Source organism: Chelonus insularis, unplaced genomic scaffold, assembly GCF_013357705.1.
Source record: "Chelonus insularis isolate UGA/USDA-ARS -01 unplaced genomic scaffold, ASM1335770v1 contig_29_pilon, whole genome shotgun sequence".
NCBI lineage: Eukaryota > Metazoa > Arthropoda > Insecta > Hymenoptera > Braconidae > Chelonus > Chelonus insularis.
Window position 1 is genome coordinate 31,325 of NW_023276476.1, and position 25,299 is coordinate 56,623.

General features: G+C 32.6%; 4 protein-coding genes and 1 pseudogene across 4 annotated transcripts; 3 read left to right on the plus strand and 2 right to left on the minus strand.

The window, feature by feature from the left end:
* Window positions 1-4,588: 4,588 nt before the first annotated feature.
* On the minus strand, window positions 4,589-5,353 carry LOC118065316 (uncharacterized). The gene has a single exon (XM_035080513.1). The coding sequence runs from the start codon at window positions 5,351-5,353 to the stop codon at window positions 4,589-4,591; it is 765 nt and encodes a 254-aa protein (XP_034936404.1).
* Window positions 5,354-5,488: 135 nt separating this feature from the next.
* Window positions 5,489-8,225, plus strand: LOC118065318 (uncharacterized). The gene is made up of 7 exons (XM_035080514.1): window positions 5,489-5,930; window positions 6,039-6,521; window positions 6,579-6,776; window positions 6,852-7,105; window positions 7,163-7,505; window positions 7,608-8,056; window positions 8,217-8,225. The coding sequence occupies exons 1-7, from the start codon at window positions 5,489-5,491 to the stop codon at window positions 8,223-8,225; spliced, it is 2,178 nt and encodes a 725-aa protein (XP_034936405.1).
* A 2,730-nt stretch (window positions 8,226-10,955) lies between these two features.
* LOC118065312 (uncharacterized) lies at window positions 10,956-11,431 on the plus strand (annotated as a pseudogene).
* A 935-nt stretch (window positions 11,432-12,366) lies between these two features.
* Window positions 12,367-13,194, minus strand: LOC118065319 (uncharacterized). Its single transcript, XM_035080515.1, has one exon. It carries the CDS (start codon window positions 13,192-13,194, stop codon window positions 12,367-12,369), a length of 828 nt encoding a protein of 275 aa, XP_034936406.1.
* A 10,717-nt stretch (window positions 13,195-23,911) lies between these two features.
* LOC118065320 (uncharacterized) lies at window positions 23,912-24,889 on the plus strand. Its single transcript, XM_035080517.1, has one exon. The coding sequence runs from the start codon at window positions 23,912-23,914 to the stop codon at window positions 24,887-24,889; it is 978 nt and encodes a 325-aa protein (XP_034936408.1).
* The last annotated feature ends 410 nt before the right edge of the window (window positions 24,890-25,299 follow it).

Here is a 25,299-nt window from a genome sequence, read left to right on the forward strand (position 1 = left end):
AATTATCCTTTTAAGGTAGTACGTATACGAAAGCAATATTTTAAGAAATTTCCAAATTTTGGAATATAATTAAATAAATTCATAATGCACATACTGTTACGATTAAAAGACGATTTATCTAATCAAACGCGAGATAATTACAATTAAAAATGACATTTTTGTACATGTAGCATAGGAGAAGCGTGGGAAAATGACAAATTTTTTTGTTTTTTTTCTTTGAAGGGCTTTCAACCATCTTGATGAAAAACTAATAGTTGTTAAAATAGTATATCCGGAATAAGTAGAGAAAAAAACAGAAATTATTCACCTCGTAATTCAGACAAACGATTGAACTAAACAAAATATTTCGACGGTTAATTTTAGTGGAGGGGATAGAAGAGCAATCGTAAGAAATTGAAGCAGCAACGTTGTATAGAGTCAGATGGTGGTGCAGTAGTTGAGGCCACTAATATATGAGAAATTCTGAAAAAAACCTTAATTTTTATTTAATAACAATCATCTACATAAATTCAAATAAACGAATAAGTCTTATAAAACACTTTATTGATTTATAATCGATCATAACATTAAATATAGAATATATTAAACGATATATTTATAAAGAAGTATTAAACGAAACATTAAGAACAAATAACATATACTTATTAAAATATTTACTAATAATGAACTATTTTTTATAAAATATAGAAGAGAAATATATTAATGAGGAACATATATCACTGATTTTCTTCAAAAAAATTAATTAATTTATCAAGTACTCGTTGATCTTGAGTTACTCTTGGCTTTTTATCCCTCCCAGGATTTTTAACGAATTATATTAATTCTTCTGCTTCGTTATTTTCATATGTAGTTATTAAGTCTTTATATTCGAGCAGATATGTAGGGGGGTTCTGGCGTATCCTACCTTACTGACAGTGCCGGTAATTTACCACCCAAGCCGGCAACTTACCGACTGTGGGCGTAGTTGCCGATTTTCCTGCTAGATGGCGCTGTACCGATTTGCAGTCGGTAATTGTTACCGATCTAGGCCGCGCTGCTGTTGTGGCGGGAAAATAATTCAAATTAAAATTTTTGAAAATTCTAAATTTGAATTTTGAAAAATTTTGTTGGTAATTTTTACCAATCTAGTGTCGGTAACTGTTATCGATCTTCTCCACCAGGTTGCGCTGTTGTAATGACGCGCGAAATGTGAATTTTAAAAAGTTCAAAATTTTTATGATGCTAATGTTTAATTTAAATATTCTAAAAGTATATTTTACTTAACTTATATATTTTTATTCTATTATTGAATTATTCTTGATACTTTTAATTTTTAGTAAATTAATTTAATGCATAAACCTTACTTTACAGGAAAGGTTGAGTTGTGAAAATTAGATTTTTTATTGCAATTAAACAAATTTTATTACATAATTGACAAAAACATATAATAAAATGAATTTTTTTACATTAATTCCTTCAAAATATCCACTTCCTGCCTATTCAGTGTCGTGTATTATGGGATCCTGATGGGTGTTGACTTCATTTGTTTCAATAAATTTGAAATTATTCCAATTTCCACCAATGTATTGAAGTGATAAGTTATTTTTCTTTATAAAGTCGATCAAGGTGTTATATCCAGTGTCGTCTTGTAATGCTTCAGTTGATCTTTTTGGCAGAAAAACTATGAAGTCGTCATCCAGTGTGGCAATGACTGCGTCACCATGTCTTGATTTCACTCTTTTCAATCCTGTCACTTGATATTTTCGTGTAGTTCCTAATTCTGACATTTTTTTCTTCGGTTTTGAGTATTATTCGCAATACTGTTGATGTAATCGATTTTTGTATTTTATTTCACTCAACAATGTATTAAACTTGACAACGTAATTATTACTTTATTTTCTCTCAATAGTGCACAGCTAAGTGTGGATTCGATGATTTTTGTAGCAGAACTGATTTCAAAATGTCTCGTCTGTTTAATATAATCTACACTCTATCGGTAAATCTTCGGTTCTTAGAAAGTTTAACCGTTATATTCAGTTTGTTCTGACTTCGAGTCGGCCGGACGAGCAAACAAAAAACTAGTGAACTGTAATAATTAAGAGCAGAATAACGAAACAGGTTGGATGCTAGAAGGTTGCTTAAAACGAAATAGTTTATTAACACCAAAACTGTATGGTTTTTTTCACTTTTATTAACAATTAACAATAAATAGTACGAGAGAGAGAACTAATCACTAAGGTTCATTGAGTTGTCCGTAATTCAACTATTTTTTCACTTGAAGATTGTTTGCTAGTTAATGTTTCACCAAAAAAAACCGTCTCAAAACAGTGAATAGCAACATTCACGGTATACACCAGAGTTGTTCGGGTGTGCGATGTATATGTGAATGTCCGTGAGGCTCTATGGCGTCGACGCCAGTTCAGCTTCGCGCCCAAAGACACTACAACTGACTTTACTGGACCACTGGCACTGATGAGAGTAATTATGATGATTCACTTTTGTTCGTGAGAGTTGTCTGAGTCTACTTGACTGTATTTGGTACTACCAAAGGTGAGCTGACTGCACAAAACCGCGATTTGACTGCGACAAATTACACAGAGATGACCGCGTGATTTGCCTGGAGCTAACTGACGCCACAAGTGCTCGACCGCATGCTTGTTGGCGTCACTAGGGCCGTAGAGTTGCCTTCTGGGCCATGAGGGAAATACTTCCCGATGATTGGTCCAGTGAGTTGACTGACGCGCCGGTGGACAAGTCCGGCATTGACAATTTTCAAATATTCTGAGACTTGCTGACTTGGGGCCCTCCAAGTCAGAACACAGTTCTTAGAATTTCTTTTGTTAGTTTCATAAGAACGGCGTCTATGTCAATGACATCATATATTTTTCGTATGACGTACATTTCCATGTAAGTGACGTCATAAAAACTTTTTCCCGCCGTATATGACGTTTTATTTTTAATATAATAAGCGAAGTATTCACATTGATTTTAATATCGTGCAGTGAAAAAGAAACAATAAATCGATTACATAAATAACATTGCAAATATAACTAAAAACCTGTAAAGAAATTGGCTGACTTACAAGTAGAGCATAGATACAGAGTGACTGGTCTGAAAAGAGTTAATACAAATCATGGTGATGCATTAACTGCAACAATCGACGACAAGTTCTTTGTTCATTTACCATCAAGATTGTCAAATGCTTTGAGAGAAGATAATATTACTTTCAACAATTTACTTGATTACGTCAAAGAAGATAATTTGGAACTCATATTCTTCGGTGGCAAATGGAATAGCTGCAAATTTGAACCTCGAGGGAAAGAAATTGATCAGGAGAAAGGAGAAAAAGAAGGTAATTTATCCATTAATTAATAATCAAGTAAAAAATAACAGATAGAAAAAAATCTATTGAATTTTCGAGACAATTATTTTCATGGAAATGACGTCATTAACTTTTCTCCCACTTTTTTTGGTAGAAGGGGTGAAAAACGGTAGTGGGGAGCTCAAAAGCATCAGAGCCATTGAGGGACTCTTTTCTCAGTTCAAAATTAGTCTTGCAGAGAGAACGAGTGATCACCATGGATCTCGTTATTGATATAAAAGGCTATCGTTTTTCTAACGGAAAAGTGATTGTGAAAGAGTTGGCTTCATGTAAATGGCTAGGATTGGAAGAAATTTGTGAATATCATTTTTTATTTAAACCACCATGTGATTACAGTGAATTATCTATTGATGAAGAATGGGACGTTGATGTTGGTAAAAAATATTATCATGGACTTTCATGGGAAATTGGTGATACACCATATGAAACACTGGACAAGTACTTCAAAGAGACATTGAACAACGTACGTTATATTTTTGTACGAGATTATGAAGTGCAATATTTCCTGGAATCATTGATAAAAACAGATATTCCGATTATTAACTTGGAAAGAGAGAATTTTGCAATTTATGATGTTACTGGATTCATGTGTCCACATCGTGGCCAACACAACAAAGGAATAGTGAATAAAGGAATAAATATAGCACTTCCACGTCTATACTTCCATCGATACAAATGTGCACTTACAAATATAAAGAAACTGAACCAATGGGTTTTTGAGAATATTTCGATTCTTGATGATGATATCAGACCAATCAGAATTTATCGAGTAACCAAAAATTTACTTAAGTTGAATCCAACAGATTTAAAACTTTTAACGAAAGAATTCATCATTGAAGAGGCTGCAAATAATATTGACACTGCATGGGAAAAACTGCCTAATGAATGGAAATCAGATGAGGATTTAAAATGTATCGACGATGTTACAATCATTATCCACCAAAAGACGACCAAAATGATGGCTCTATACCATTTGTTAAGGATTGTAAAATGTGTAATGAAGAATAAAATGTTTTGTAAAATGTGTTATAAAAATAAAAACAATTTTTTCTTACATAATTTATTTTGTTTTATTTATACAATCAATTTTTCTCAATAATACAGGATTAATTATAATATTAGCTGCTTCTTCCCAACATCCTTGTCTGGCTGCTCTGTAAACATAAGTCCATGCATGCATTATGTGTATTTTCGGTTGAAGATTAAATTGAACAGATTTTTGTTCCATTATAATAATTTTCTTAATTGTCCACTCAAAGGTTTGTATTCAACAATTCGATCATGAATGATTAAACAATATGCTGATGTATTATCGGGTATCGGTTTTGTAGATTCAAATTCGATTCGCACATCGACAGGTCCAGATTTTAATGATTCATTTTGTTTTGAACAATCGATGACAATTAAAGGTGCTTTTCCGATAAATTGTTCTTTTGTGAGAAGAGGTTCTGGATCTTTACCATAATATGATTCTTGGAAATTTTTGTACATATCATATAATAATGCATATTGATTGTGAGCTATGTCAAGATTCAAGTTGCCATATGGATAACATTGTGAATTGAGAAAAAGTTCTACGTCTCTCAAATTACAATGATCGAATTGACTGGAATCTTTTCTTACATCATTTTTTCGTGCTGTTTGAAATGCCAATATAACATATCTCGGTTTCTCCAATTGTGTTGATGTTTTCACCATCCAGACGTTTTTCGTTGTTCTCGGTAACAATGGATATTCATAAGTTTCCCATGATCGAAAACTCACTGTTATCGGCGGATCCTTGGCAATATAATTTAATAATTGTATTTTTCTTGGATCCGATACTGTGATGTAAGGAATCATCCATTCAATTTTCGTCAATGTAATTTTTTCATCTGTACTAGCTGCAGCTTGTACTATTGCATTTAGATCGGTGTTTGAACGTGTTAAAACAAGTTCATGCCTAGCATTGACAATAATGCGATGATAATCTTCAGCAAATCCCAATAACATATTCAATGGCAACAAAATGTCAAAGTATCCTTTATTATCCATAAGCTTTTCATCATTGACAATCCAATCTGTATTATCTAAATAATTTAATTGACTTGGATGAAGTGATTTGGTTGAACGCCAAATGAACTATTTATGCCATCAAGTGACATAGAAGGAATTATAGTGGAGAAAGTCATTGATGTTTTATTAGCACAAGTTGAAGAGCGAGATTCAGGATGGTCCATGGTGGAAATCATTCATCTCCAAGTCAATATTAATAGATATGATCCATTAGTAGCAGGCGAATCAACTTGGATTGCTCTACCACAGTTCATTCAAAATAAAAAAGCAGTGCTAAATATCAAGAATAATGATCAATGTTGCTTTTTTTGGGCAGCTACAGCAGCACTATTTCCAGCTGAAAATAACATAAACAGCACATCATCATATCCAGATTTTAGGACGATTTTCAAGTATCAAGGTATTAATTTTCCAACAACCTTATATGATATTCCAACGTTTGAACTAGATAATAATCTTTCAATTAATGTTTATGGATTAAAGAATAAGGATAAAATAGTTCCATCATACTTAAGTAAATTTCCTTGCGAAAATCGAATACATTTATTGATGGTAGAAAGTAATGTTAAAGTTGATAATAATAATAATATAAAACCTATCTATCATTTTTGTTTAATTAAAGATCTCTCCAGATTGGTTAGTTCTCAAATTTCTAATGGTAAAACAAAAAAATTTCTGTGTAATAGATGTTTGTGTCATTTTAAATTTCAACAATCATTCGATAATCATCGGGAAGATTGCATTAAAATGAATAAGACTGCTATTACCTTCCCTGAAAATGATGAAAAAATTAAGTTCAAAAATCATAAAAATAAGGAACAAGTTCCATTTGTTGTTTATGCTGATCTGGAATGCATTCTTGAACCGGACGATACGAAACAAAAACATATTCCATGCAGTGTTGCTTTCTATGCTCATTGCTCATTTGATAAATCTAAATCTTATTTTTCATTGAAACGCGATGTAGATTGCATTGATTGGTTCATTGGAGAATTAAAAAAATTATCAGAACATGTAAAAGACACTATTAAACATGTTGTGCCAATGAAACCATTAACTTTCCAGCAGCAGAAAGCTCATAATGATGCTAAAAAATGTCATATTTGTAATCAAAATTTTTTAAATGAAGAAATTAAAGTTCGAGATCATTGCCATTTCACAGGTGCTTATCGTGGTCCTGCACATAACAGATGTAATTTAAATTATCAATCTTCTCACATCATTCCTGTTGTTTTTCACAATCTTTCTGGATATGATTCTCATTTTTTAATTAAATCTTTGGTATCAACATCATTTGAAGGTAAAGTCGAATTATTACCAATCAATAAAGAAAAATATATAGCTTTCACCAAAACAGTTGGTAAGAAAGAAAAAAAATTTCGTAGAAATAATAGAAAAAGAACTTGTGAAATAGTCATTAAATTGCAATTCATAGATTCATTTAGATTCATGGCTAGCAGTATTGATCAATTAGCATCTTTTTTAGATAATGATAAAAAAAATATCACTAAAAGATTTTACAATGATCTGGAAAAATTTAAATTGGTAGTGAGAAAAGGTGTTTTCCCCTATGAATATATAGATGACTGGGATAAACTTAATGAAACTCAGCTTCCTGCTCAATCAGCTTTTTACTCAAAGTTGAATAATGCAAACATTTCAGATGAAGATTGTCAACATGCACTCACTGTATGGAATAAGTTTCAACTTTAGACTTTAGGTGATTATTCAGATTTATATTTGAAGACTGATGTTTTACTATTAGCAGATATCTTTGAAAATTTTCGTGAGAATTGTCTAGCTGCTTATAACCTTGATCCATTACATTATTTAACTGCACCAGGTCTAGCTTTCGATGCTATGTTAAAATACACAGAAATAGAACTTGATCCTTTACAAGATGTTGAAATGTTGAATTTTATTGAGAAAGGTATAAGAGGAGGTGTATCTCAATGTAGTAATAGATATGCTAAAGCTAATAATCATTACATGGGAGATAAATATGATCAAAACAAAGATGAATCACATCTGATGTATTTTGATGTGAATAATCTTTATGGTGCTGCAATGAGTGAATATTTACCCACTGGTTCATTCGAGTGGGTTACTGATAATTTTGATTTGAATAACAATATTGAGAATTTAATTTTAAATATTCCTAAAAATTCTTCTACTGGCTATATTTTTGAAGTAGATTTAGATTATCCACAATCATTAAATGAACACCATAAAGATTTACCAGTATGCCCTGAACATTGGCAACCACCAGATAGCAAATGTGAAAAGCTGATGACAACGTTATTGCTAAAGAATGAATATGTAATACACTATAGAAATTTACAGCAATGTATTGAACTTGGTTTGAAAATCACTAAAATTCATAGAGTTTTACAGTTTAAACAGTCAGCTTGGTTGAAAAAATATATTGATTTGAACACAGAGATGAGAAAAAAGTCCAAAAATGATTTCGAGAAAAACTTTTTTAAACTTATGAATAACGCTGTTTACGGAAAAACTATGGAAAATGTGCGTAATTATAAAGATATAAAATTAATTACAAAATGGGAGGGAAGATGGGGTGCACAAAGTCTAATATCACAACCGAATTTCCATAGCAGTGTCATTTTTGATGATGATATGGTTATTATTAAAATGAATCAACTTGAAATAAAGTTTAATAAACCAATTTACGTAGGTTTTGCAATTCTCGATTTATCAAAGATTTTTATTTATGATTTTCATTATAATTATATTAAGAAAATATTTAAAAATAATTTTAAATTGCTATATACTGATACAGATAGTTTAGTTTATCATTTCATGAATGTTAACATATATGACTATATAAAACATGATATTCATATGTATGATACCTCTGATTATCCAGAAAATAATGTATATGGTATTCCTAGGAAGAATAAGAAGGTACTAGGTTTAATGAAAGATGAGAATAAAAGGATAATTATGACTGAATTTGTTGGTCTTAGAGCTAAAATGTATAGTTATACTATTTTAATTGAAGAAAAAGATAAAAATAAAGATAAAGCTAATGTTGTTAAAAAAGCTAAAGGTGTGAAGCAGGCTACAGTTACAGCTATCACATTTGATGACTACAAAAAATGCCTGTCTGATTATACAATTTTAAACAAAATTGAATATCACATTGTCAGTAAAAAACATGAAGTATGTACTGTTCCTAGATCAAAAAAAGCTTTGAGTTGGCAAGACAATTAAAGACAATTATTAGAGGGAACTACTGATACTGTACCATGGGGCTATAAAAAAAGTAATACAAATTCGTAATTTTTATATGTTTTCTTTTATTCTTCTTCTCAATTTTTATATCTTTTAGCTTTCTGTAAACAGTATCAAATAATTGCTTCTCATCGGCTGAAGTTACATCCACAGGTTTCATCTTAATTGTACGATGTTTAGTATTGTTATATGATGATAATAGTTTCGGTAGCAAATCAATCCACTTATAATTTCCAATATGAGTGAATTCTTTCCACATTTTGTTTTTTAAAGTTCGATTAAATCTTTCACAAATTGATGCTTTGAGATTGCTGAATGTTGAGTACATTTTAATGTTATACTGTTTCATAAGTCCTTCAGAATCCTTATTATAAAACTCTTTGCCTCTATCAACGTGTAAATGTTTGGGAACTCTTTTTTCTTTTAAAATAGTCATCATTGCAGCAGTGACATCTCTACTATTTTTAGTCTTAATTGGTATAGCCCAAGCATTTTTAGAGAAAATATCAATAACTGTTAATAAATGTTGATATCCTTTATTGTAGGATTTATATGTAGTCATATCAACAAGATCCGCTTGCCAAGTCTCCTCAAGACCACGTATATCCACATGTCTGACCCGGAGTACTTTCATATTTTTTATTACCAATGTAAACAAATTTATCATCAAATCTCGCTTCAGAGTTACCAATCATCAGTTCATTTTTTAATTTTCTGATACCAAACTTTGTATCCAATTTCTTTACTTGATGTTTTGAATTGAATTTCTTCAAATATGATACTGCAGGTAACTCTTTTATCGGTGTACTTTGATGAGGAGCAGTGGTAAAAGATTTATCATCAGTTATTGCACTATTATCCACATCATAATCAACAGTATTATCATGTGTTGTTTGAAAGCTTATAGCGTCTTCTATAGGAACTTTTTTGATTAGCTCTTCTTTTTCCACATCAAATTTCTCCATTTTCATCGGTGTCTTATCCACTAATTGTTGCAGAGGAGCTACCACGGGTTTAAACATTTCGTTCATAGCTCGTTGAGTTGTTTCTCGTCCGTGTTTTATAATTTCATGCTTACGTCGTATTGCATCACTCGCTTTTGCAATTTGATGCAGAACATCAGCTTGTTTTTGCATTTTTCTTATCTTCATACTACCACTTTGATGACTGCGTCACAAATGTTCTTTTTCTCTTATTGTTGTACAATTTATATATTAATGAAGCAATCGAATCCTTTTCTATAACGTCCACAATCGATTTCTCTGTCTTCGTCGATAACGACGAATCCATACTTATCATTCCAACATTTGGAACAAAGTTCTCGAAAATCAGGAAATGACATATCAGTGTTTACATGATCATCATAAATATGCTTTAAATTAATATCATCTTGTCGGAAAAGCACGAAAAAATTTGTATTATCTCGCACTAGATGTTTGGGAATACGTGCATAAGTTTGACAGAGATAAAAGCTATCAACATCTCTGTGTCGTCCTATACAAAAATAAGCACGCATATTATCTTGTTTCTCACACGCTACGTCATCAAAAATCATGATTGAATTTGGTTTTGCTTGCTCTGGTTTCACAACTTCTTTATGTTCATTACAAGGAAAATAACCCATACCTTCTACAGGTTCAAGTAATTTTTCCAAAAATTTATATTTTGGTTGATGTATGGATTTGGAATATAAATATATATTTTCAAATCGTAATCCATTTGGGTGTATAACAAGAGCTAAGAAAGCATTTGTTTTACCGCAATTCGAGGGGCCACATATCACGCCGCGAACGCTACTCGGTAATAAATTACCATGACGTTGAATTTTTACAGTTTGTGGCACGACGTTGTCGAAATTCGACACCGGTAATTAAGTTCTGTGTTGCTCGAACTTCATCTCGATGTCAACTGAAAAGCTAGAGTATAAATGCGCTACTTTTATAGAAATTATTTCAGTATGGCTCGGGTTATGACACAGTACAGACGTGGCGCCGGTTTAGTTAACACTATCATAAATAAATTGCCATTCGAGTTACATATTCCTGGATATCAGTATTGTGGACCCGGAACAAAATTACAAAAACGATTAGAACGTGGTGATCATGGTGTAAATCCATTGGACGCAGCGTGTAAAGAGCACGATATTGCGTATTCGAAAAATCGAGAAAACGTAGAAGCGAGAAACGTAGCAGATAAAGTGCTTGCTGAAAAAGCTTGGCAAAGAGTTTTTGCTAAAGACGCAAATTTAAGTGAAAGAGCTGCTGCATTAGGAGTTACTAATATCATGAAAGTTAAATCAAAACTCGGAATGGGTTTGAAGAAAAGAGTGGGAAAGAAAAAAGTTGGGAAGGTTTAAAAAAAAAACCTTTAAGACAGATTGTGGATTCGGCCAAGTTGATGATGAATTCTGGTGCAGATCCCATAAAATGTGCATTATCAGCTGCACGAAAAGCAGTAAAAACGATTGGTGGGAAAAAGAATGTTCGAGTTCCTCGTGTATTACCTGTACCGACTAAGGTTGGAGGTATTTTACCACTTATACCGATATTCGCCGGTCTAAGTGCAATTGGTGCTTTAGCTGGTGGAGCTTCAGGTATTGCAAAGGCAGTTAATGATGCTAAAGCTGCTCATCGTCAATTAGGTGAAGCAAAACGTCACAATCAAAAAATGGAAGCCATAGCCTTGGGTAGAGGTCTACGTTTTAAACGTCGAAAACGAGGATATGGCCTATATTTGAAACCAGCGAAAAAAAACGTATAGAGCTACCACATCGAGCATTAACTAACATCGACATTTTGAGGTATGCAAAAATTATAAAAATTCCATACTTTCGTGGAGTTTTCATGAGAAATGATTTACCGAAATCTAAACCATGGAAAAATGAGTCAGCTATTATTAACCTTGATGATAAAGATGGACCTGGAACTCACTGGGTGGCATATAAAAAACGAGGAAATAAAGCAATATACTTTGATAGTTTCGGTAATTTAAAACCTCCACCTGAACTTCAAAAATATCTCGATGTTAGTAGCTTATTATATAATCATACAAAGCAACAAGATTATTCAACAACAAATTGTGGACATCTATGTTTAAAGTTTCTCAGAGAAAAAGTTGCAGACATCTGAGGACTTGGTATTGAATTTAATCTCAAAAGCTATATAAAAAGTGAAGATGAATAAAAAGTTCTTCAGTCATGGACGATTCGTTCACAATAACGCTGTCTGGACAGTCCTCTATATCAGAGGTAGGGACTCCGGATCAACTCTGTGAGATCGATTTTCAAGATCGATTCAAATCGACACCATCAAATCGATCTTTAAAAAAAATCAAGCCATAAAGATCGATTCTAAAAGAAATCGATCTTCAAAAATCAAAAAAATTTTTTTTAAATTCAAATTGTAAGACAAATAATTATTCTTTATAATTTTCGATTAATAATCAATGAAAATTTATTAATTAGAACATTTTATTTATGAAAACTATTATAAAAGTTTTTATTAACAATATATTTTCCATATTTATTTTTCTTTTAATTATAATATTATTATAATGATATAATATATAGGTAAACTACATTTAGTGACTATTTTTCAGTCTTGAGTAGTATTTATCCCAATCACAAGTATCTTTTGTAATTAAACAAATTAAAATAAAATAAAATGTACGTTTTTTTTTTAAAAAACCAAAATTCTTTACAGCATCCAGTCTGAAAGATCCAAAGATTTTAAAAATAATAAATTAGACAAGTGTTCACCAGTAAGTCTATTGCGGATCCTTGTCTGCACATTTCCAGCCATGGAAAATAGTCGTTCACATGGGGCTGAAGTGGCTACAATTGATAAATATTTAAGAGCTATCTGAGATAGTTCTGGAGTATTCTGTTCATGAGCCCAATATTGAATAGGATCAGTATTTAGAGGTTGAATTTTCTGACTAATGTAATTCTTCAAACAATTACTGAGTCCAAATGAACCAAATCTGTTTTCACTGTCATGATTATGATTATTGACAAGCTCAACATGAAACTTCCATAACTCATGATCTGTGCTCACTTGTTTTGGACCTAAATTCGAATCATCAACTGATTTTTTAAATGTTTTTAATTCTTTATCAACTCTTTCAAATGCTAAAGCAGCATCACCGCAGTTTTTGTTAAAATTTACTCTCTTATAACGTGGGTCAAGAACTGTTGCCACACTATGTATATAACTTTTAGTTATATTCTGAAATCGGATTTCCAGTTGGTCGAGAATATCATTGCGAAGTTGAATAGCGATCGGTGATGTCATATAGGCTGCTTTCAAATTTTTTTCTAAACAACACAAAATTGGAATCACTTTACTGCATGTTGTGTATGTTTGACCACACATTTCTGTTGTTGCTAATTCCATGGGTTTTAAAATAGCTATAATTTCTCGTGAAACTTCAATTTCCGATGCAGACAACATTGGAGGAGATTTTGGAAACTTCAATAACACAGTACTAATAGGCTCAACTATTTCAATGAATCGGCATAACATGAAAAAAGTAGAATTCCATCTTGTTGATACATCCTGAATCGGTCTCAATGGTTGTGATGAAGCTTGTGCTTGTTTCAGAGCATCTGAAGCAACGACAGAGTGTTTAAAATATGTCACGATTGATTTAATTTTCATTAACAATTCATTGAGATGCGCTGATTTGGCTATAGCTGAATGTAGAACTAAATTAAAAGTATGAGCAAAGCAGGCTATATGCTTTTCTTTACCAAACGTATCACAAACAGCTTTAACAATGTTTGGTCCATTGTCCGTCACTATAGCTGAGACTTTATTCAATGAAATATTCCAATTTTCAATAATATTTTTAAATTCACATTGTAAATTTCCACTTGTATGACGATCTTGAAGTTCAGTGATGCCAAGGGTTAGAGATTTTAACCTTGTATTCTCTAAAAAATGAATAGTAATACCCAAAAAACTTGTTGTTGTATTCGTTTCAGTCCATAGATCAGCTGTTAATGTATAGTAGGACGCATTTTCCAATTTCTCCTTAACGATTCTTGAATGAACTTCATATTTACGATCAACACAATCTGTTACTGCTGTATGTAAAGGAGGCTGGTAGTGTGGAGCAACAACATTCATAAAATGTTTGAAGCTATTGTTTTCATAGTTGTATCTATTTTAGGTTGAAAATTACTTGTAGAAGATGTTGAAGCATCAGTAGAAGACGAGTTTTTTTTTGTATAAAGAATTTTTTTATCTTGAGAATTTTTGATGAAAGATCTTATCTTTGGTATATCTTGATGATATCGAATCAAATGATTATTAAGATTCGTAGTATTTGAAGCTTTTACAAGCTTTTCACATATAGCACAAATACCTCCCTCTTTGTGAGCACTAAAATATGACCACACATGACTTTTAGACGGCTTCTTGTTCATTATCACATTTGAGTTAGGTTTCGAGTTATCTCTAATTGAAGTCTCAATAATCTCAACTTTATCAGATGATCTCGGTACATTACTATTTTCTTCGTTCTGCCCAGTTTCCATACAATCACTTGGTTTATCTAGTTCGAAATCACTAATTTCTTCAGATGTTGGCATCACAAATGGAAAATTCTCTAGATCAATAAGTACATAAGTAATGTTGTCTGTAGAATACCAAGCAGCCGTAACATCCTCCCCATTTGTATTTAGTTTTTTCTTTTCGTATATAAGATATTTTAAATATCGAACAGCAAAACCATCACTCCCTGTAAATAAAATTAATTATTAAATATTCGACGATAACAGATAAACAAAGTTATAATTTATGATACTCACCTGATACTCGAACATATACTCGATATTGAATCCCGTCAACTCTAATATTGGGAAGATCATTTATTCGAAAATAGAGCGTATACGTACGTTCTTCCGGCTCCTCTGTAATACACAATAAAAAGTCATGCTCAATAAATAAATATTGAAAGGAAAAACCAGGTTTTAAACACAAAAAACCGTTAATGATTACCAAATCATAAATGTTCATAACTTTTAAGATAGTTTTTGTTTTTAAATTTTACATTCCAGAAATTAGTAATAGTTAATAGATTCACATACCTGCAATTGTTGAAGATAACATTTTTATTATCTTTTATAATAAATTTAATATAAATTTGAAATAAGCAAATGACATGCTCCATTTATGGCTGTATTAGTTATGTGGATTGTTTGCAAAGGCGCTGAACTCTTAAGCCCAAATATGGCCGGAACTCACAATAAGTATGTAGTGACCTCTATCGCAGATTGTCAAAATTTTTCTGTCGGTTAATTATAAAAGAACGAACAAAAAAAGTGTATTGCGAAGATAAATAATAATTAAATAATAATAATAAAATAATAGTTAACATCAATGACAGATAATTTCAAATATTCTACGAAAACAATGAATGTGTATCTGGCAAGTAAGTGGCTTGACATGAATATAATAATAGAGTATACTGTACTAACCTATTCTTTAAGAAATAGTAAAATTTACTAATGTTATTAATTAATTTATTTTTATTTTCAGAGCCAACTTCAGAAATGAAGTTTACTCTATTCTTTTCAGTAAATTTTGAAGATTCTTATTGCATAGAGGGGTTGGATTTTCATAATTATTTAAGAATCACGGGGTAGGTAACATTTAAATAATTCTCTCTAAGAAGTTTAAATATACTATTATTATCACTATATAAATTATAAATAAATTTATAATTAAATAAACTCTTCAATCACAGTTCTACAAGAGAAGCAAGGACTTTACTCGCAGAACTGATGAAAGAAGGGAAAATTCCTCATCCAAGGGACCCTATCGATAAACTTCACATGAGCACTGATGGAATTCACTAGTAAGTATTTACTGAATATTTATATTCTTTCTTTTTTTCATATCTGAAAATAATGAATAATGGTTATTTTTTAGTGAATTGATAAATGAAGATTTAGAATCCGAAGCTGAAATGATACCCTCCTCTCTTTAATGGATAGAAATTTTTTATTCCGAATACGAAATAATAATTGTTATAATAATAATAATAAAAACAATAAATTTATTTTCCAATTTTAATTTTCAAATGTATTTATTTTATTACATTATTTTACCTGGAATTCTTCTTAATTTTACGAAATTGATTTTTATTTTATTTTTTTTTTTTTTTATTGAGTAAATAAGGAGATAGATGGCGCTAGGCTGTATTGCCCATTCCGCCAATTTACAATATTATACAGGTTTTTTAACAAAAATATTTTCTTTATACCTTTATATCTACTTATGATAGTGATATGTAATTACTGAACCACTTCCAATAATATTAGACTATAACATATATTTCCTCTGGCTTTACCCTTTGCTTCAGAAATACTTTAGTTTTTCCTTTTCTTTGGAAATTTTATAAAAATAGAAAATTTTATAAAAATAAAAATATAATAACTTATAAGCTATTTATACTTTCCGTGACACAAAACACAATAACTCTTATACTTAATATTAATTATATATTACAGTCGATACTGTTTAAGAATTTCGCAATCACAAAAATTGCATTTGGTGTCATACTATGCAAAAATGACTCTATACAAAAAGGTGGGAAAAATCCCTGTTTGATAAGCTCTTTAACAAACTGACTTCTTACACACTCAAATCTTTTGCACTGCCATAAAATATGATTAATAGTTTCTCTGGCTTCACCACATTCACATATATCTGAATCATCAATATTAAATCTAATTAGACTTTCTTTAAGAGAGTGATGGCCTGAGCGCATCCTATTAAAAGTTACAAAAGCTTTTCTCTGGAGTCTGATCCTCTGATACCATGGGGTCGCGTCCTCTGAGGCATAATTCTGAAAGTATTTAATACCTTTCTCTCTACCTAAATTTTTACACCATTGACTTGTCTCTACTTTCATTTTTTCCTTCCATCTACTACTGAAGTCAGAGCTAGGTATAGTGAACTGAGAATCGATTCCCTTTACACAGCTCTCTTTTGCGGCGATGTCTACCACTTCGTTGTAGTTAATTCCGCAATGGGCCGGAACCCACCAAAATTGTACTTGTTTCTCTTGTTCTTCTAACAATATAAGTTTTTGCTTAATGAATCCAATAATCGGTGCATGATTTTTAAAATACGATGGCCTACTCAAAGCCTCTAGCACACTTTTAGAGTCTGAGAATATATAGAAACAGTTTCCCTCTTCTTCTTCTATAATCTCTAAGGTCTTTCTAATGGCCATAGCTTCTGCTGTAAAGATCGATGCAAAGAGTTTTGTTCTGCAATAGTAAATTTTCATATCAGTTACACGCACTACAGCAAACCCGACAAACTCAGAGTGAGTTCCCTTGGAGCCATCAGTAAAAAAACATATGCCTTTGCTACTTAAGTTTCTAACCATCGTATCCAAGTTCTTTCGCCCTTCAGGACTATTCTTAGCATCCTGCCCTTCTTCAAATGAGACTACTGCTCTGTAAAGCAACGATTCGTATGAATTACTGAAACAAATAGGCTTGTCTGAGCTTGCTATCAAGAATTTATATAAATCCAATTCCTCGTAATAACTGACCAACCATGGAAGTTCCATTTTGAAAACTTTAGTAGGTTGTTCTCTCCTGATTAAAATTTTTTCAATGACCTTTACTATCGGGTGATCTATATTTGTAATTGCTCTAGTGAGATAATTTCTACACAAAAATTGGAATCGAGTTTGTAATGGTGCAATTTCCGTTTCAGCTAGAATCATATTCCTTGGGGTAGATTTTATGTATCCCATTGCCAGTCGTAATCCCTTATACTGAATTACATTCAGTTTGTTTATCTGACTCTTATTTAGTGCATGAAACATAAAAGCACCATATTCTATTCTAGATCTCACAAAAGCTATATACAATCGTATAAGAATAAGTGGATCCGCTCCTAACCAAGTCGATCTAATATAACTCAAAATCGCCAACGGGTTTATACATTTCTTTCTTATTGCTTCGATCTGTTGTTCCCAGTTAAGTGCTGAATTAAGAAATATTCCCAAGAACTTGACTGTGTTTACCGATTCTATTTCTTCATTCGAGATATTGATTGACCATCTTCTAGATCTGATCTTTGTTTTATTACTAAAAACTATCAGTTTACATTTTTCTGGTGCTAATTCTAATCCACTTGAATCCAAAAAGGTATTAATACTTTGTGTGGCTTCTTCAATACTCTGTAAACAAGTTGTAGGATCAGGTCCAGTCGCGTATACCGCGACATCGTCCGCAAATTGAATCATCTTACATTCCTGATTGATTACCCTATCCATCGAAGACATGTATAAGTTATACAAAGTTGGACTAAGAACGCTGCCTTGAGGTAAACCTCGACACACTGTCCTTTGACAGTCAATTGACCCATATCGAAATGTCAGAGACCTTTCCGAGACCAAATTATATATAAACCTAAGTACCTTGCTGGGCAAGTTAAGTTTTTTTAGTCGTTCAATTAAAATTTCTGCAATCACGTTGTCGTATGCACTTTGTATGTCCATAAAAACTGCTCCAACACATTCATCTTCCTCGAATGCATTAAATATATCCAGGTAGAGTAATGCAATATTATCTAAGCATGATCTACTCCTTCGGAAACCAAACTGAAGTTGGGGAAGTAAATTGTTATACTCCAACCACCAACTCAGTCTCATACTAATCATCTTTTCTACTACTTTTAGTAAGCACGGAGCTAGTGATATAGGCCGAAACTTTTTCCCTTCTGCTTTCGAAATAAAGAATACTGCGTATTGCTTCCATTCAAGGGGAAATGCACCATTCAGAAAAATTTTATTATACAACCTCAACAACAGCTCACGCATTTCGTCTGGTAGAAATCTTATAACCACGTAATCTATACCATCTAGGCCGGGAGATGACTTTTTCTTCATACTTGCGATTGCTACATTAAGCTCCTCTATAGTGAACGGTAGATCCAAAAATGGATCTCCCATATCGGTGTTAATCGTTAGACTTCCAGCTTTCGTCCATGCAGGACAAAGCTTATCAATAGCTCCCATTACTGCCTCTATTTTTGAATCATCGTACTCATTAGATCCTACACCTGTATTCCATGCCTTTTTGAGTCCTCCAATCTTACGCCATATGTAAGTTGGGTTAACGAATCGATTGATGGAATTACAGAATTCCATAAAGTAATTTTTCTTAATTCTTTTAAGTCCACTTTTCACCTTACTTTCTGCTTTTTTATACTTTAAAAAGTTCTCACGAGAAGGAAACTCTTTCAGCCTCTTTAAAGCTGCTCTTCTTAATCTTACTAACCGATTACATTCTTCATTCCAAAAACTCGCTGTACTTTTTTGTTTAGTGTTCTTAGGTTGGTTATTATGTCCTGTAAAGGCTAGTGTTTGACATCGATTTTTCGGACTAGCATTAATGATGCAATCTGCTATCATTGATGTAAAAGTTGTATACTTGACTTGAGTCTCTATACTAGAATCTGCAATTACCTCTGTGCATTCCTCCAATTTTTCCATTAAATTCTTCTTTGCTAGCTCCCAATCTGTACTTTTCTTATAAACTCTATATGTTGACTGCTTAACTGCATTAGTTTCAGCCTTCTTACTCAGTTCAATATAAATCGGGTAATGATCACTACCCCAACTATCTTGCTCTACTCTCCATTTATAAGAAAGAAGAAATTGATAGTCTGCTAAAGTTAAATCAATTGCTGACTCCGTGCCATACTGTCTTGATCTAAAAGTCATATGACCTCTATTCACTACACCCATCTCCGACTCCTCAATAGCTTCAAAAATTTTTTTCCCTTCAGAACACCTATTTTGCCCTCTCCAAAGAGGATGATGGGCGTTAAAATCTCCAGCTATCAAAAATCTTCCATTAAATTGCCTCAGAAAACGCTTCCACAAAGCCTCAGAGATATGAGCATCCGGTGGCCTATAACAAGATACGATTAATAACTCTTCTTTATTCACAAATATTTTGATGGCACATACCTCTATTTTTCCATTACAATTGTATAAATTACTAACCTTTTTGTACTTTAGATTACTACTTACAATAATAGCTACACCTCCTCCAGTAACACCTACCCTGTCTTTGCGTATTATATCAAATCCTCTTATTCTTATATTATCTTGTTCAGTGAGCCAAGTCTCTGATAACAAAATAACCTCGAAATTATTAGCCCTATACTGAAGCTCATTCATTTTATTCTTGATGCTCTGACAATTCCATTGAAGAAACTTTATTTTTTCCAGCTCCATTTTGGTTTCCAAAAGTTGAAAGATGTAACTCGATGGTCCTCCAAATTCTACCTAGCAGTTTATCAGCATCTGGGGCGACTTGAATGAAATTTCTTAGAAATTCCCATCCCTCTGGGTTATTATTTGCACTATCCTCTTGTAATGAATCTTGCTTACTTCGGTTACTTTGACGATCGTTACGTAATCCACTGACTGCAGCTAAATTCTTTATTTCAGCAAAAATATTCATATTCTCAATGTTCTTTGGTACTTTCAATTCAGGAAAATTCTGAGCGTTTTTGACTGGAACCCTATTATTAGTCCCTATCACACTACTAGCTGCATACTTTTTTCTGGCTTCTTTGAAATCAACGTTGTCATACGCCATAATTTTCCTAATTTCTCTTTCTTCTATTAGTGTTGGGCATCTGCGATCCAGGGTTGAATGTTCCTCTCTACAATTAATACATTTAGGCTTTTCTTGACACCGTTCTTCCTCGCTGTGCTTATCTAGTCCACATCTTAAACATTTCTCTTGATTTTTGCAAAATTTACTAATATGTCCTTTTTTACCGCATCTATAACATTGAGTGACACGTTGAATATAAGGCACTACGCCTATTCTAGTTTTTTTCAAATAAACATATTCTGGTACTTTCTTGCTTCTAATAGTTAGACATACTGAGAATGTGTCCACCAGTATATTGTGTCCACCATTTTTTTCCCTTCTCTTCATTCTTTCTGCTTCCTCTACATACAGTTTAGGATTGGCGTTGTTCAATTCTTCTATTAGTTCCTGCATCGTAATGTCTAAAGGGATGTCTCTTATTATCACTTTTCTATATACCAAGGCACGAGGAACCCAGACCGTCAGATTTCGTTTTCCCAAATATGGATTAGATAAAGCTCTATTAGCAGCATCTCTAGAATAAAATGTAACCTCCCATAACCTCCTAGACAAAGGGGTTACCAAATCATATTTAATTGCACACTGTTCCAGTAACCTACATACTTCTAAGGCCATCAGTGGTTTGGCAGGTGCCTGGGCTACGTTCTCTTTGTCTACTTTTCTTAATCTTATGATAAATGGACCTTTGTCCTTGGTACTATATTGCAATTTCTATTCCTTTTTATTTTCATGTCCCAAAGTATCCTTACAGATAGGACTCCGACTTCTTGATCTACTATTAATCTCTATATCATTTGAACCCGCTGCTTCCTTTTGTAAACTCATAAATAGGTCCGATTCTCTTAATCTTTCATCATTCATTTTTTCTTTTACTTTTCCCGCCAGCTCAAGATCCCCATCGTTCCTTTTCTCTCTCTTTGCCTTCATGATAACCTACTCTTCTACCACGTGCGTGGTAAAGAGAGGTTAACTTTAGTTTAAATTGAAGAAACCTCTCTATACTACTGCTGTTACTGACTAATTTAACTTATTATTTTAAATTTAACTTATTTAACAAATTTTCTTATTTGTTTTAGGAAATATATGAGAAAAGTTATAAATTTACTATCTAAAGCCACTACGACTCTCCCACCAGCCTCTCAATCTTTTTTTTCGTATAAATATCTATTTCCACGCATCCATTTCCTTGTATCGGCCGTCACCTTTCCTGAATTTTATTTAAAGATTAAAAATATATGGTGCCCCCTAGTGGTTGTGTATCGAACTAAAAGTTGATTTGATCTCGGACCTCAAACTCGATCTATTCGATTTATCGACTTACCAAGATCGATTCAAAAAATCGATTATTTACAGGCTAAAGATCGATCTTTGTAAAAAATCGATCTCAGATCAACATCCCTAATCAGAGGCATATTATTTTCCACCTATCGAATTAACAAGGACAAAAAATTATGCACTGGGTCTTGTTGAATTATTAACATTCAACTCTATCCCAAACATTGATAATGGAAATAATAAATTTTATTATAATATAAATAGACAAAATAAAATTATTGAAATACCAACAGGAAGCTATGAAATTGAAGATATTGAAAATTATTTGAAGAAAGCAGATCCTCAATTGTCAATTTCCATTAAACCTAACAACAATGAATTGCACAGTGAGATTTACAGTGATAACGCTACAATAAATTTCGAGCCAGATGATTCTATTGGTCGTCTGTTGGGTTTTGGTCCAATACTTATCTCGCCAAAATCAACACATACGTCGGATTCACCAGTTTCTATCTTGAAAATAAATGCATTGAGAATCGAGTGCAATATTACTACAGGAGCATACATAAATAATAAATTAGTGCATACAATTCATACAATTCATGAATTCTTTCCATCAGTTCCACCAGGATATAAAATGATTGAAGTGCCATCTAACGTCATTTATCTTCCAATCGCCGTGCAAGCAATACATCATATGCAATTAAAAATTGTTGATCAAGACGGAGAATTGGTTAATTTTCGTGGAGAAATAATAACAATTCGTTTGCATGTGAAATCTGTGAAATAATGGGTATTCTTTATAAAACGATTGTCGGAAGAAGCTATAAAACTGAGTTACCATGCCAAAGAATTGTCAGTCAACGACAAAACCTCTGTTATGTACCAGAGTACACAACATTTTTTGTTAAAAACAAAAAAGGAATATTACATTTTAAAAAGAAAAGGACAGCATGCAGAGGAAAGTCAGGTAAGGAAAAATCAATAAGTGAAGTCAGACTTGGAGGCACCAAGGGGAAACTCAAGGACGCTAGGTGGACAGACAGGTGAAGGAAAGAAGAGAAAGCGAGCGTAAAGGCAGTTCAAGAAGCCCGCACGTGGATAGCCTGACCAAAGGAAATTTGGATATTCAAATTTACCGGATTGGCAGAAAGAACATTAAAGCTACCACCTCCAGCTTTTCAGAGGCGTTGGAACCCTGGTTAAATAGTTCAGGTTTTCCCAAGGAACTTCACTCTCTTCCAAATTTTTACTGGGCACGGTGCAAATCCGAACTCAGCTTGATATAATTTTTCAAACTCAGAATACTTTTAAACTAATTCTTGATTCAACTCTAAAATTCAAAGATAAATTTTTGGGCTTGAAATATACTCATTTGAGATTAAATAATCCTACGTGGATTTTCTCTCAAACAAATTGCATATTTAAATTCTTTTATTTTTAATCTTATTTATCTCCTAACAAAAATTATTAAAATAAAAATCGGGAGTGTAAGAAGAAGGAAGATCAGTCAACTAGAAGGCTTCAACGAAGATTTCCAACGAGCCAACGACAACCTTTCACCAAGACGGCCATAAAACCATAAAATCATCTCAACTACGCCGAAAGACGCCGCACCAACGCCGAGAGCCGAGAATCGAAGCGTCAACCAAACCAAGCAACTGCAGCCTTTCACGCGTATACAACCTTCTGCTACCTAGCTACCTGTTTAGCCAAGCTGTAAAACAATTTAGTGAGTAAAAAGATGACAGAAATTAAATAAAGAATTGACTATCATAAGAACAAATTTCTATCTTTCTTTGAGAAAATTAAATGCACCAGTGTGGTTTGTAAAGCACTAAGAACCTTTCCTATTTCTTTAATTCTCCATCTAAAGTATATTCTGCGTGGTCTCCGCACCCATGATGAGTAGAGGACGATTGGGTCTTGACTCGAAAAAGAGACTATTCTGTTACTGAGACGTAACACCTCAAACGACTAAGTCGTTAGAATATTTCGTTTTTAAAGAGCTTGGGCCTTCGCATACGAAAAAAGTCAAAGTAAAAGTGTGCTGTTTTGCGTGTTTATTGCCATGGCTGCGGGAGAGGAGACATTAGCTATCAACAGAAGAGTTGTTTTCACAATGTGAATTACATGCGCATCAACCTTATGCATCAGCTTCACTCAACAACAACGATGAAATCCGGATTGCTGTTCAACATCAAGATTTGTGCTTATTGCCTTGCAAGAGTTCTCTTCATATTACTGAAAAATTTATGAAAACTAATGACACTGCTGTAGCATCGACAACGAAATTAGTAAACATGGCATTATGTTACTTATTTGAAAAAATACGATATGAATTGAATGGCATTGAGATTGATCGCAATAAAAATGATGGTCTTGCGAGTGTCATCAAAGGATATCTATCACTTCATCCAAGTCAATTAAATTATTTAGATAATACAGATTGGATTGTCAATGATGAAAAGCTTATGGATAATAAAGGATACTTTGACATTTTGTTGCCATTGAATATGTTATTGGGATTTGCTGAAGATTATCATCGCATTATTGTTAATGCTAGGCATGAACTTGTTTTAACACGTTCAAACACCGATCTAAATGCAATAGTACAAGCTGCAGCTAGTACAGATGAAAAAATTACATTGACGAAAATTGAATGGATGATTCCTTACATCACAGTATCGGATCCAAGAAAAATACAATTATTAAATTATATTGCCAAGGATCCGCCGATAACAGTGAGTTTTCGATCATGGGAAACTTATGAATATCCATTGTTACCGAGAACAACGAAAAACGTCTGGATGGTGAAAACATCAACACAATTGGAGAAACCGAGATATGTTATATTGGCATTTCAAACAGCACGAAAAAATGATGTAAGAAAAGATTCCAGTCAATTCGATCATTGTAATTTGAGAGACGTAGAACTTTTTCTCAATTCACAATGTTATCCATATGGCAACTTGAATCTTGACATAGCTCACAATCAATATGCATTATTATATGATATGTACAAAAATTTCCAAGAATCATATTATGGTAAAGATCCAGAACCTCTTCTCACAAAAGAACAATTTATCGGAAAAGCACCTTTAATTGTCATCGATTGTTCAAAACAAAATGAATCATTAAAATCTGGACCTGTCGATGTGCGAATCGAATTTGAATCTACAAAACCGATACCCGATAATACATCAGCATATTGTTTAATCATTCATGATCGAATTGTTGAATACAAACCTTTGAGTGGACAATTAAGAAAATTATTATAATGGAACAAAAATCTGTTCAATTTAATCTTCAACCGAAAATACACATAATGCATGCATGGACTTATGTTTACAGAGCAGCCAGACAAGGATGTTGGGAAGAAGCAGCTAATATTATAATTAATCCTGTATTATTGAGAAAAATTGATTGTATAAATAAAACAAAATAAATTATGTAAGAAAAAATTGTTTTTATTTTTATAACACATTTTACAAAACATTTTATTCTTCATTACACATTTTACAATCCTTAACAAATGGTATAGAGCCATCATTTTGGTCGTCTTTTGGTGGATAATGATTGTAACATCGTCGATACATTTTAAAATCCTCATCTGATTTCCATTCATTAGGCAGTTTTTCCCATGCAGTGTCAATATTATTTGCAGCCTCTTCAATGATGAATTCTTTCG

Bases quoted from the DNA above. Each gene is read 5' to 3' on its own strand.
- LOC118065316 (XM_035080513.1), bottom strand. From the start codon at position 5,353: ATGTTATTGGGATTTGCTGAAGATTATCATCGCATTATTGTCAATGCT.
- LOC118065318 (XM_035080514.1), top strand. From the start codon at position 5,489: ATGCCATCAAGTGACATAGAAGGAATTATAGTGGAGAAAGTCATTGAT. The intron at 5,931-6,038 runs GTAAATTTCCTT...GTTTAATTAAAG, and splicing joins AATAGTTCCATCATACTTAA to ATCTCTCCAGATTGGTTAGT. The intron at 6,522-6,578 runs GTAATCAAAATT...GCCATTTCACAG, and splicing joins TGCTAAAAAATGTCATATTT to GTGCTTATCGTGGTCCTGCA.
- LOC118065319 (XM_035080515.1), bottom strand. From the start codon at position 13,194: ATGTTATGCCGATTCATTGAAATAGTTGAGCCTATTAGTACTGTGTTA.
- LOC118065320 (XM_035080517.1), top strand. From the start codon at position 23,912: ATGGCATTATGTTACTTATTTGAAAAAATACGATATGAATTGAATGGC.